The 14,473-nt window shown below is 39.4% G+C and overlaps 1 protein-coding gene across 2 annotated transcripts in view; it reads left to right on the top strand.

Moving 5' to 3' along the window:
- The window catches only part of CORIN (corin, serine peptidase), a 1,415,152-nt gene that overhangs the window by 1,315,128 nt on the left and 85,551 nt on the right, over positions 1-14,473 (top strand). For both annotated transcript variants that reach the window (XM_044061411.1, XM_044061410.1), the window contains one exon: positions 9,717-9,766. In XM_044061411.1, the coding sequence (XP_043917346.1) occupies positions 9,717-9,766 (50 nt within the window). The remainder of the gene's footprint in view (positions 1-9,716; positions 9,767-14,473) is intronic.

Below are 14,473 nucleotides of genomic sequence, written 5' to 3'. Positions count from 1 at the left end.
TCCAACCTAAGCACCCTGGAGAATATTAGGGTCCAACCTAACACTCTTATACTGGGTGACTTCAACTACCCCTCCATTAACTGGGAAAACTACTCGTGTACCAATAAACATGTCCAACATTTCCTGGAATTCATTAATTCCAATGCCCTGGACCAGCTTGTTCTTACCCCCACTAGAGGTAGCAACATCCTTGACCTGGTCATTACTAACATGGGCGACCATTGCTCTACACCAATAGTCAACTCTTCCCTGGTTAGATCTGACCACAAACAAATCACCTTGGAAATCCACATCCCTCCCACCCTCCTGCAAAGGTAACCACCATGAAAAACTTCTCCAAAGCTTTGGGCTCCTAAAAACAGAGGTGGCTAACTTCACGGTATCCATGCAAATGGAGAATAGTTGCATGACCACTGAATCATACATCAATGCACTGTACAAACACATCCACAGATGCATGGATCTCGCCATACCCAATAGAACCAAGATGCTCTCCTCAAAAAAAAAAAAAGGAAGCCAATCTGGTGGTCCCCTGCCATAAACAATCTCTACAACAGGAGGAGGAAACTGATGCAGAATAAGGTGAAGTTCCAAGACTGGAAAGACTCCCTTATCAGCCTCAGCAAAAGGTTGAGATCCCTCATCAAATCCTCTAAAACTAGCTATGAAAACAGAATTGCAGCAGATAGTAAAGACAACTACAAGGCCTTTATAGTTATGTAAAGAATCTCCATGGCAATACCCAGATTTGCTATGAGCTACTGCACAATGGTACCTCCTATACCGAGCCAAAAGATATTGCCAATTTACTGGCTGACAGATTCAGTGCCAACTTTACCCCCCACAAGGACGAATCACAATGCCAGTAGATTGCCAAGCACCCAGTATTACTGCTGCACAGGTTAAAACAGCACTGTCCAAGGCCAGGAATACAGCTTCTAGAGGACCTGACAATATCCCTGGCTGTATTCTACTTGAACTACAGAGTGAACTGGCACGTCACCTGTGTGCCCTGTTCAATCACAGCCTCACCTCAGGCTTTGTCCCTACCAAATGGTGCACTGCTACAGTCTTCCCTCTCCACAAAGGAGGAGCAACTACAGACTCTGGGAACTATTGCCCCATTAGCCTGATGAGTCTGATATGCAAAGCTACAGAACGCATTGTCATGAACTTAATAAACAAGGATATAGGGAATCTCCAAACTCTGGATCCCTCACAGTTTGGTTTTGTGAAGGGTAGATCATGCCTGCTCAACCTGGTCAACTTCTTTGAGTCAGTCACCAGAGCTGTGGATGAAGGCAAGCTGGTTCATACAGCCTACCTTGATCTGGCCAAGGCCTTTGATACTATTCCCCACTCAGGAATCATAGAAAAACTCACTAAGCTAGGCATCAACCCCTATATCACTAGGTGGATTGCAAACTGGCTCACAGATAGAACCCACAGTGCGAAAGTAGCTGACTCCAAGTCAGACTGTCGACCAGTCAGAAATGGAGTCCCACAGGGTTCGGTCCTAGGTCCTCTCTTGTTTGGTATCTACTTCACTGAATCCAGGCCAACACAAAGGGATTCTGACTGACAGAGTTCACAGATGATTGCAAGTTGGGAGCTATTATTAACTCCCCAATTGATGTTGACAACCTACAGAAAGGCCTCACTGAGACCAACAACTGGTGTAAGAACCATGGCCTTAAGCTCAATGCCATAAAATGTGTCGTCATCCCCTTTGAGAAAAACCCAGTTCTTATGAATTACCACATCGATGGTAGTCCACTGAACACAGACGGCATTATAAGAGATTTGGCAACACAGGTTGACAACAACCTCTCTTTTGACCACCACATTGCCACTGTGGTCAGAAAGTTATTCTATGTGGCACATCTCATTACTAAGGGTTTTGTATCCAGGAAGAAAGAGGCCATTGTCTCCCTCTACTCTTTCCTCAGGCCAATCATCAAGTACAATGCCCCATTTAGCATGTACCTCACTATCTCTGCTTGACTTACAAAGCCATGTCTGACCCAGCTCTGAAATGCTACATCTAAAGAAATCCCAATCCCTCCACACCACACGCTCCAGAGACCTCAACCTCATTACCACAATCAACAGAACAAGCTGAAGGGACAGGTTCATAACCCAGAGACTGCTCATGCTATGGAATAGACTTCCCATACATGTCAAGCGGAGCACTTCACTGGCCCTCTTCAACAGAAATCTTGATGAGTGGATGGGAAATAGAAAATTCACCCCGGGGATCACTCCAGTGGCTCTACTCGACAGAGGCACTGGGAACTAAGGTCGGGAGGCACGATGCCAGGGTAATCCTATGGGCTAGGCTTGTAAAGGCTCCAGGGCCATTAGCCTAGTGCACACCTATGAACCTATATAAGATGTGGAGTGGATGCAGCCTTTGTAACTGGATAATGCATGTAATGCTTGTATACTTAGGCAATTGTATATAGTTTCTTTTGTAAATAGTTGACAAGTTGATTCTATTATTTTATGCTTCACTATTTATGGTTCAATCTATTTGAAGATATGGAAAAAATGTTAATAAAAATTTCTTTGAGTGATAATGCATGCATTTCATAAACAAAATCATGCATGGGACAAAATGTGATTCATTCACTGGTGCTGGAAATATGCGATATCCTGAGCATGCTTGGTATGCTGTATACTCCAATATTGCAAAAAGTGCTCACAAAAATGGTCCTCCATCACATCCGTAATAACATAAGGCATGGTGCACAGCACAGGAGTCTCTGCACCTTATAATAACACAGAGAAAACACTTCTGTAAGAAGACATGACAAAGCAGTGCTGCAAGCTTTTGTGGCCAAGAAAGCAAAATATTCTGTATTTTTCTTTAGAGTGATCAGAAGTGCAACAGCAAGACACATTACCTACACACACACACACACACACACACACACACACACACACACACACACACACACACACACACACACACACACACACTCACACACTCACACATACACACACATGGGTCTATATCATTTAATCGAAATACGTATTCATCAAACACTAAGCAGTGAAAATCATTTCAGAAAATCTCAGACTTTTTCCCAGGGTTAGGGAGCACTTGGCCATGACCACAACCTTGCCCTTTTCCCCATTGTAGTGTGATCTCAGAGTTGGTACATTCAGTTAGGGGGGTTTGGGGGTTGTGGGAGGCAAAGCCCCACACTTGGATGGGTTTGATTGTGTGGTGTGTTCCAGAGTGCTAGTGGCAAGTTGTTCCTAAATGATTTTTGCTGTTTAGTGTTTGGATGCCTCTGTGTGATCAGCAATGAATATGTGAGTCACAATGCCAGCAATCATGAGGAGTCAGCACTTGAAACGGGGTGCACAGTGTGGCATTCTGCTCACTTGAGAAAAACACACTGCATTGAGAACATAGTAAAAATTTCCTGTTGCACAGCATAACAACCTCAGTTCCACCACAACTGAAATGCAGTGAGCATGGCAAAAAAGACTTTGGGAATCAGACATCACATATGCATAAACACAAATGTGTGTTTTTGTGTTTATGTTTTATGCAATGTTTTCCTGCCCACTGATGTGGAGAAAGTTGTGTACCTGTAGAGAAGAATGGACCAAACAGTTCATGAAATTTTGAGCCTGTGTGCAGCTCATTCCACATTTCTTTGTAGAAGGCATTATTTCCATTTAATTATATACTGGTTTTCTGTGACCAAGGTGAACGTACTTGTGGGCTTTGTTGGGGTAAGTTCAATCCACAGCTGTATATCAGAGCAACCACATAGTATCTGTGTTACTCCAACAATGATAGTGAGCTGTAGAAAAAGTTCAACTCTGTATTTGATTGTCTGTCTGCTGACGTTGCTGTTTTGGGGAGGTGTCCTGTAGTTTGAGAACTGCTGAAATGTGAAGTGGTGTGTGGATTCAAGTGCCCCGACTGTGAATCATGCCATCTTCAGTACCCAGCTTCCAGTGCATGTGTATTAAAGTCCCCTATCTGTGAGTCATGCTGTCTGCTGATACACAGCTTCCAGTGTGTGGATTCAAGTGACCTGGCTGTGAATCAAACCATCTGTTGATACACAGCTTCCAGTCCATGTGGATTCAAGTACCTTGGTTGTGAATTATGCCTTCTGTGGATACACAACTTCAAGTGCACTGTAATGTTGACTCAGTTGATGGCTTCACTGCTCAGAATGGCTGTCTCTGAATTACATTACCAGAGCTGTTCATACACCTGTGGCTCATTTCCATGTGTTCAGAGCAATAAAGGTGGATGTGTTTTGCTTTAACACAGATTGGATCCAGCCTAGGTGCATCTTTTTTCTAAGCCACATACAGCTTCTCTGTGAATTTCCTGGAGTATTTTCCCTGTGCACTGAGCACTGAGCACAATGTCTATGAATCCAACACCACTTTATTATAAAAAAATAAAGTTTAACCTATATTTTTTCAAGAAGTTATGATACTTTTCAATGTGATGCATCCCTAAGGGTGTGTTATTTCACAATGTGTAGTTTAATTACACCTTTTGCCTAAACTGAATAGAATCATAATTGGTGGAATATATTACTTTTATAACTATAACTGGATTTCTGCATAATTTCAGTTCTTTTATTTCATATATTGTTACTCATAATATAGTGTATAAAATACTAATTGTCAGGAAACATGCACACAGCAGCTTTAGCTTTTACAGTGATTCATTTTTTCCTTGTTAATAATTGCATTCTGTTATCTGGTTGTGTATTTTTTATATTTCATTTTCTATAAAACTAGTGTAGTCTTTGATTTTCAGCATATCATGCTGATGGCTGCCCTTTTATGTTGTCTACATTATAAAAATAACTGTAGAGCTTTAAGTATTTACTGCCTAAATTTCCAGTGAATGCTTTCATATACTTAACCAAAGCTATGTTAATTTCACAGTAACTGTACTCTCCATTTCAAAGGTCTTGCTATTCTTTATGCAATAATATGCTCTATTGCATTATTTATCCTTCTGTAATTATTAAAACCTATACTCTAATTATTTCTGTCCGCAAACTCCATGCAACAAAATAGATGACAAGAAATGCTTGATTACAAAATTTAGATCATCTGCAGTTAAATGCATTATGTACAAAGCTTAAGCATTGGCCTCCTTTTGGCTGAAATAATTAGTTTACTTCTCAGGGTTTCCAGAATGTTCTGGTCAGATATGCAGGATGCATAGATAGCATAAAACTGTCAGAATGCTGACGCATGCAGTTGCAGTACTTTGCAATGCTGACATCTAGAGTTCAAAGCAAAAAAAAAAACATCACCTGTTGTTTTATTCAATGTTTTAAGTTTTATTCAGTTGTGAATTTACAAACATGAATATTAAGGTCTCTAAGATGCATGTTATTCTACCAGAGCTTCATGTCAGAGTAATTATCAGTATAAACCACTTCCTTAAAAGAGCTGTATAAAAGCAAGATGATGCAGTATAAAAATCTCTGCCTCTAACACAACAAACTGGCCAGTGTGATTAGTGGTGCAACTGTGGGAGGGTGGAAAGACCAACCAGTGCTGGACTTCACTGATAATTTATACAGGATTCCAGTCACCAGCAAGTATGGCAATTCCATCCCTAAAGGCTTACCAGTTCCTTGTAAAAAGTAGTCACTTCTACAGTGGATGTACCTGGAGGGTTATAAACACTAAATAGGGTGAATCTATTTGTTCCACACCAGCCCGTAAATGCTATGAATCTTCCTACTTTGTCTGTTAACATACCATAAGATTTGAATGAGTCCCCTACCAAATCAAAATGGCTACTCCTCTCCCTTGTAAAACCTCTGAAAACCACAATCTTAAGAGTTTTTTATCCTCTTTAACAGACCCACACGTTTCTTGTAGTATTATGATGCTTGATCTCGGCTTTGTAATAAAGTAACAACTGCAACTGACCTTCAGCTATTTAGCTGTACAAGTTTTCCATTTACTGTCAACAGTACTATCCCCCAGGACTGTGCCTGCATTAGTGGTGGGCTGGGAAAGAGAGGTGGCATGAAGCATCTGGCAGTGTCACTTACACTGTCATTCATGCCATGGGATTTCTTTTGTATGCACTAAATGGGCAGGTTACGATTATGCACATCACTTGATGTAACATCAGTTAGCCCCCCCACCCCAAAATCCAATATACTAATGGCAATCTGCTTTGGGATTCTGGCACTGTCACAATCATTGTAAGCATGTCGAATTGCAGACAAGAACTCCCTCGTCATTCCTGGAGTGGGCAAACTGGCAAGGCCACACCTACCAACCCCCCTACCTGGCTCCTCCAGCACCTGAGTTGGTAGTTGAACTTTGGCCAACAGAGTCAGACCTCTACCTCCAGTCACCTGAGATATCCCACAAAACACCAGTCAAAAATAACTGCCCTTCATACAGGTTATAAATAGCTTCCTTTCCTTATTTCATCCTCTATGCAGCATGGAGGAAGGACTTGTGACCTCTTTTAAAAATCTCTGATTCCTTGCTCATCTTTCTTATGTAAGCATACTGTATATGCCTTCAAACGTAGGAAGCAAATATAGACTCGTGAACTCTTGATTCAGAGGATTTATGGTTCATGCTTTCTTCTGTAATACTTCAGTATCTGAAAACACTATTTCTGAGCTCTTTTCCTCTCGATGTATCTAATCCAGTTCCACTTAATTTATCCCATGGCCTCAGTGAAATTACATGTTCTGAACTTTTTTCATATTTATTTTCTTTGATGGTTTCAAGAACAGATAGCTAGCTTTTTAAAATAATTGCAATTCAACTTCCGTTTTTCTGCTGTTCCATCTTACACCCCCAGTTGCAACATGAGTCTCATCTTAGTAGACTCTAAATTTGAAACCTTTTTTCTGTTGCAAGAGTAACTCTGATTACATTGTCTTCATAATAAAGCTGAAGTAATAATGTCTACAGGTTCACAGCTAGTACTGTGGCACACCTTGAGTTCAGTTTACAAAATTTTTTACACATTCAGATTAACATGGTGCACGTTGTGGTTAAACAACCAGAACAATTTAACTTATCAGAAGCTCATCATGTTGAGATGCAGCTAATTGACAATGACCCCATTTCCCCTGTGGAAGTGCAATTTCACACAGTCGGAAACATCTAATTCGTTTATTTGATTAAGACACAATTCATTGAGAATGAGACCCTTTCCTCCACAGCTGTGCAACCTCAGAGTTATTTTTTAATATGTAATGGCTTCATGTTGAAACCCTGATGCAAATTTCCCTAATGGCTGAATCAATTGAACCTCGAAGAAGTATTTATTTTTTTTTTTTTGCAGGAAACAAGGCCTCACCCCCTTTGTACCTCCTAATGTGGGGAGTAAGCCCCATACACATCCAAACTTAAAGATACTAACTCTGAGGCCGCAAAACAATGGATAAAGATGAATACTCCATAATCACCATAGTAGTTACAGTGAGTTGGCCTCGAACATCTCACCTTCACTCTGATTTCCACTGAAAATTTGACATGTTCCCTGGGGTGTGACAGGGCCAAAGCCAACCTCCAAAAATATTTAATTTTATAAATGTAGGTTCTTTCTCCCCAAGATGTGCCTAACCAAGGCAAATTTGTAACAAGTTAAAACTGAGCCTAAGTAATTTATTATGTACAGTGACTCAGTGGATTTTTTCTTTCTTGCCTAATATTTGTACCCAGTCAGCCATGATCAGTGCATGCCTTTCCCACATTGTCAACTGAATATGTACTGTAGACTGTCAACACCACTGCTGTGAAAATGCCAGGAGTGGAGTTTGCATTCCATGAATTATACAGAAAGAAGGCAGGGAAGAATGTCAGCAGAAGTCAGAAATGAGCCATGTGTTGTACTTTTGTTTGGTTTCATTTTAACTTCCAGTGTAATTAGTATACTGACTGCAGTATGAGGTAACATAAAGACATGTACAGATAGACCACATTCTTATGATCAAACATTATTCATATGTGCTCAAAGAAGCAATTTTAATACCATTTCCTATCCTTCCTTGAATTTTATATCACTAAAGGTATAGCAATCTGCTTCTTACAGAATACTTACAGAATACTCATTGCACCTTTCGTATGCAAACCTGCACGTGATCATGGCCCAGTGCAACAAGTGTCTTGAGTATTGAAACAGGAATGTGACAAATCTCTTGCAGCTAACATTTCACTGCATTGGAGCTGTACAAGTCATACATTAACTATGTTGTGGAATAAGGGAAAAGGGGAAAGCTGAGTTTTACTTTTGCTTCCCAACTTTCCCTCTTCTCTGAGTTTGTGTGAACTTTGAGTTTTTATTGATAAGGGTGCTGGCCATTATGCTGAGATATATGTAAAAAAATTAAGATCCGTTCTTTCCTTGTGTGATTCAAAAGACATTTGGGAAGATTAAAATAAACAACACATCTTTGAACAGTTGAACCTCCATGGAGGCAGTGCCAGGCCACAAGGGCAATAAATATTGAGTTATACTGAGTTACTGTTGGAAGTTATGTCATTTTAAACTTTTTTGTTCTTGGTAGTTATGAGAACAGAATAGATGGGAAGTTCTTGTCTCAGTTTAGAGATTAAGCAGTATCACGGCCTTTGTGCAGAGCAGTCAAAGGAAGTACCACGTATATGCCCTTTGTGTAAATTATAAAATTAAAGAGTGAGGGCATCTTCCATTTACATTTGTTGACTGTGATAAGGCTTAAGCTTCCGGAGCTAGAAGTTGTATGGAATACTGCTATCCTTCCTGTGTCTGCAAGGCTCTTTATTTTAATCACGTCCATGAAATTATTACCTCTGCAATGTACTGAAATCTTACATTGCTGATTCAGGCTGAGACAGATCGCTAAGGACGATGGTTTTGTATGACATCATGAAATCGTATATGTGTCATTAACATTTAACAGTTTAATAAATAAACTAATCTTAGCTGTAAATATGCAGTAATTGCAAGGGGACAATCTTTTTTTTACCTTTTAACAGCTAAAGATTCAAGAGGTAATGGCTGTATAGGGGTAACATCCCCTACACACACAAACACGCACATGCACATGCACACACACACACACACACACACACACACACACACACACACACACACACACACATGCAGCGACAGAGAAATTTTACCCACAAACACACACACACACATACACACACACACACACACACACACACACACACACACACACATACACACATACTGCATTATAAAAATTTAAAAATAGACTTTAAAGTTTGGAATTATTTTCAACTGTCTGCTGCAGTCACATTGCTGATTTATGACTTGCCAGTTGTATAACAGTTCTGCTGCAAAAATCAGAAAAGGTTTTATGCAGAATCCTGTTTTGTAATTTCTGATCCATTCCCATCCAAATGTAACACTTAAAGGGATAAAGGGAAATCTTGAAATGGAGAGTATAATAGTATGAAGATTTAATTCACTGTGCAACACCAGCCAAGCCTGTGAAAGTCAAAACTTTATCTTAGAATCCATCCACATTTGGCCACCTTCCCATTTTATAGCTCTGTTGCTGTTTTACTGAAAAGCCGAGGTTAAATTCAAGGGCATTACAGTATTTTACAGTCGTATACTTGGTCTACATATTCTGTGCTCTTAGAGACATCGTTATGGCATGCGCAGCACTTGACAAGACTACAGTTCATATTAATTGTCTTATTTTCTGAAATTCCAGACAGCCTTGTCGAAGCAAGAGTAGAGTGTCCCTCCTCTGCAACAAAGAAGGTAAGATTTTCCGGTAACAATAGCTGTCTTTCTTGGTCTAAATGAGATTAATAAAAGAAAGTCAAATATACCATCAGCACTGAGGCAGATTTTTATAAGTGTCTTATTTGTGTGCATACAATTGTTTTTCTGAAATAGACCTAATTTTGAGTTGATGGCTTACACAGTTTGCTGCTTCAGCTGGGTTTGTTATTTATCCATTAAATTTGTTGATTAGATGAATGGCTAGACTCTTGTCAAGATGATTTTCTGCTCCATACAAAGCTAATTGCATGGGAAAACATAAAATGTTAATAGGTTTTAGTTATAGTCCAGCTAGAGCTAGCAGATGTCTTCTCCTTTAGGATTCATTTTCCAGTACTAGCGTTATCCTATTCAGGGTCATGGGTGAGGCATAACCTATCCTTCAACTGGTGCAAGTAGAGACACACACACGCACACGTACACGACACACACACACACACACACACACACACACACACACACACACACACACACACACACACACACACACACACACACACACACACACACACACACACTATCGGCACTTCAGAGAGGCTTGCCATTTTCTCTATTGCCAAGTGCTTGGGATGTGGGAGGCCTCAGTAAAAGTCCAAGCAAAAACCCAAGTACTCATAGAGAAAACACGCAGAATCTGTACCTAAGGCATCTCAGCAAGAAACTGAATCACAGATCCAAACACTCTGACACAGCAGTGACTAGCCTCTGTACCATCGTACCACCTGACAGATATCCTGCTACAGAAAGGAGAATTATACAAGAAGTAATTCTAGATAGGTTGGGGCAGTATTGATCAATAGTTGATTGCCAATGGTCTTATATGGCCCAGCCATATAACTCTCAACATCTTAGTGTAAGAAACCTAAAGGAGAAAAATGTATCCAGAATAAGTCAAAGTTGCCCAGTAAAAATATAATACAATAACCACGATAAACCAGGCATCCACCAGAGCTGCTGTTCTTAAAATTTTATTACTAAAGCAAAGGATAAGCACTTTCACACATAGTGTGCTTCATCAGATCCACAAACTTAAAATAAATCCAAACCATTAAATAGTAAAAACATGCAATGGGCAGCCAATTACCAAAACCATTTAATTACTGACGTATACTACATCTCTTAAGGATGGGTTTTAAAGGTACAGATGCATTGTTACCAGGCAGCTTATCTACCTGCAGCTTAACTATCCATTTAGTCTCTGCAGTTTCAAGTTTGTTGTTTTAATCACCCCCCCTTTTTATTCATATGTACAAGTTGTAAAACAATAAATTCAAAGCTATGTCCGGGTAGTACAGAGACATACTTAGCCAAAGCATTAAGTACATTTTTACGTCTAATGTCACCTAGATGCTGTAAAATCCTTTCTTTCAACATTCTGTTTTCCCACATAAAATAAGGTACAGTTTCTACACTTGGCTAAATAAATCAAGCCCTGAGATCTACAGTCTGCATAAAACCTAGGTGTAAAGAAAAAGTCATTATAAGGATGTTGAAAACAGTTGTAAATGAAATATGACAGCAGGATTTGCAAGATCTATGAGGAAAAGTACCTTTACGATCAGATACTAAAGAAGAAGATGTAGTCGTAGATTTACAACAGAGCTGCAGCTTGACTGATTAATTATTTTTAAAGGTATATCTAGGTTTATCTCCCACAATTGCCTTGATCTTATCATCCGAAAGAAGTATCGGCCAAAATTTATTAACTACATTGCAAACCTGCTGCATGTTATTCCCATAGGTTAAAGTCAATCTAACATTGTTCCCAGTTATATTAACATTAGACTTAGGTACATACAAACAATTAAAAAATGGTTTACCCTTATTAAGCCTCAGAGACAACATCACTACGGGTATCATTCAAAACATGTTCCTTATAGCCCCTAGCCAAGAAATCATTACTCAGATTGGATATAGCTTCATTGCATGCATCATCACTAGTGTGCAAACGAGACATTCTAAGGTACTGGCCCTTAGTAATGTTCTTAAAAACATGTCTAGGATACGTGCTATTATAATGCAAGTAAGCATTCTTTCTACAGGATTTTCTGTATAGAGAGCTACTAATAATACCATCAGGCAGCACAATCCTTGTATCCAAAAGATCTGTGATGGTACGTGAATGATTCAAAACAAATTTAAAACAATCAGTGGAAGATTCCAGATATTGTACAAACTTCAAGAGGTCTGCTTCTAGTCCCTCCCATAAAATAAAAATGTTATCCACAGTTTATAATAGGCAGGGATAGGCAGAAAGTGGGAGTTGAAATGGGGACTCCCTGCACTAACAGTTACGCCAACCTTGTGTTGGTGGACTGTGAGCATGAGGGAGTCCTCTCTGACCACATGTACTACACACAATTATTATATTATAAACGGTTTGTGGATGAAAGCGCTTATCTTTTGCTTTAGTAATAAAATTTTAAGAACAGCAGCTCTGGTGGATGCCTGGTTTATTGTGGTTATTATAAGAATCCTGGACAAAACCTGACAAAATTGGTGGTCAAAGGTCCAAAAATAGAGAGTTATTTTAAATTTTGCTCTAATTACTAATATTGCTACATTTTCTGAAGGATTTTAAACTAAAATGCATGTCATTATTTGGTGACTTCAGTCCTCAGATCCTCCCAGTGATCTGTCAGAAAACCACAAATTTTATGAGGAACAGACCAAAAATATGAGGCAAAAATCTGGACGTTCTGTGAAAATCTGGACAGTTGAGAGGTGTGGACCCAACCTTTTAGGTGTATGTGCACCTTCATGATTATTTGATTACGTACATGTGTGATTTACAACTTAATATTTACTTAATTGTAGTTTAACAGAGATACAGATCCCTGATGTTGTTTTGATATTGGCAGTATTATATGAAAAATTAAGTTGATTTCCATTAGCAGAATTAACATACAGTAACAACCTTACAGTTATGAAGGATTAATCTCATTTCATCAGGCACTTATACAAGATAGTTGCTTAGACACTGAGTGGGATATGAGTGAATGGATTTGCAGTCATAACGGTGCCCATCTAATTTCAGTGAAGACTGAAAGGAATTCTTCAAATGGAAGGCAGGTTCAGATTTGTTATAACTGCATGCTGAAGAGAAACTGAAATATTGCAGTAGCCATTTATGAAAATTAGGCTCTGACATCAGCTCTGCAGCTTCTACTAATCCTCAAGGACCAAAGTAATGTGCTTTATTATACTATAAAGCACCTCCTACTGGCAGAGCAGGGGTGTAGCTAGGCATACTCACTATACTTAAGTCAGTACATTTTTGGAGCATCTGTCAGAAAATGTGTAGTTCAAACAATAAATAATTGTTTAGAACTGTCTGAAGTATTGCTGTACAAAGCATTCTTTCCTAAAAAAATGTGCCTTTAAAATAGCTTTCATATGGTAAGAAGTGGCAATAACTGAAAATAAGATCCCTTCTTAAGGGAATAGGGCAGCATTTTGAGAGTTTCATACATTTATTAGTGATAGACAAGTGGTGAGGCTAACAGCATAAAGGTTAGTACAAAATATCAATAATTTCCTGGCGACACCCCTATAACAAAGAAGCACAACAGACTTGTAAGATGCCTGTGGAGAAGACACATGAACTAGTGACACAAGTAGGTGGTTCATTTTTCATCAGGCTCACTCAGTCAGTAATCATCCTGTTTTCAAGCCTCAATGGTAATCTGTGTTTCATTTATTTTTATTTTATTTATTTCCAGCTATAATAAAACACTAGTATATAATGCCAGTAAAAGTGAGTGAGAAAGAAAATAATACAGACCTGTTTTCCTCCTACCCTAACTTAATCATTATTTCTGTGCTCAGGCAGGAATGTCAGAAATATGCTCAAGAACGTGTTGAGGATAATCCATTTTTTTTTTGTCATTGTCACTGACATCAAGTCAAAGAGGAGGAAGTTGCTATTTCTAAAGACATAGTAGGTTTTTCAGACAACAGCTTTCCCCCCAAATACTTATGGCATTAAGTCTCTCGACCCCCCCCCCCCCAAAAAAGCATCTAAGGTGGCTATATCACTGAACAAGTAAGATTTACTGTGATGTTCCAGGCATCAGCATGAGGTGCTAAGCTAGTAAGCACACATGAGGCCTGCTCTTTGGTAACAGGGAGCATGTGTAAGGCCTGCTCTTTGGTAACAGGGAGCCTGTGTAATCTCTGGATAGCAAAGCCCTGTGGTTTAGGCAATGAGAATTTTAAAGTACTGCCGTCACTAGACGGCTGCTCGAACAAACAAGTACCCAGTCATACTTGTGAGTGAAGTCCGAAGAAACTAGAAAGTACAATTCGATGAGAATATGCAGACCAAGTGAAAGACTTGTGTCAGTATGTGAATAGAGTGATCTTAAGGCATTTAATTTTGAGGAAAGAGCCATGCATGGTAAATGTTAGAATGGAAAAAGGGAAAAGTGACCATAATTTATGCCATTTTTTTATCTAAGGTAGACAGTGGTCTTTTCAAACATGTAATTAGAGATCTGGTGAACCCAGCAGTGCCACTGGTATAGTGACAGAGAGTGTGACTGTGCTAACCTTGATATGAGATTGACCAACAATGTTGGTACACAAGGGCTTGCCAGGGAAGGAAGATAAAGCAGCTAACACCAGCCATTCTTCCTTGTGAGGTGAGTGTGGGCTGTTGAGCAGCTAATACCAGCTGTCCTT

This window comes from Protopterus annectens, chromosome 2.part0, assembly GCF_019279795.1.
Source record: "Protopterus annectens isolate FY-2018-M chromosome 2.part0, PAN1.0, whole genome shotgun sequence".
In the NCBI taxonomy this organism is placed as follows: domain Eukaryota; kingdom Metazoa; phylum Chordata; order Ceratodontiformes; family Protopteridae; genus Protopterus; species Protopterus annectens.
This window is presented reverse-complemented; position numbering and strand designations above follow the sequence as displayed.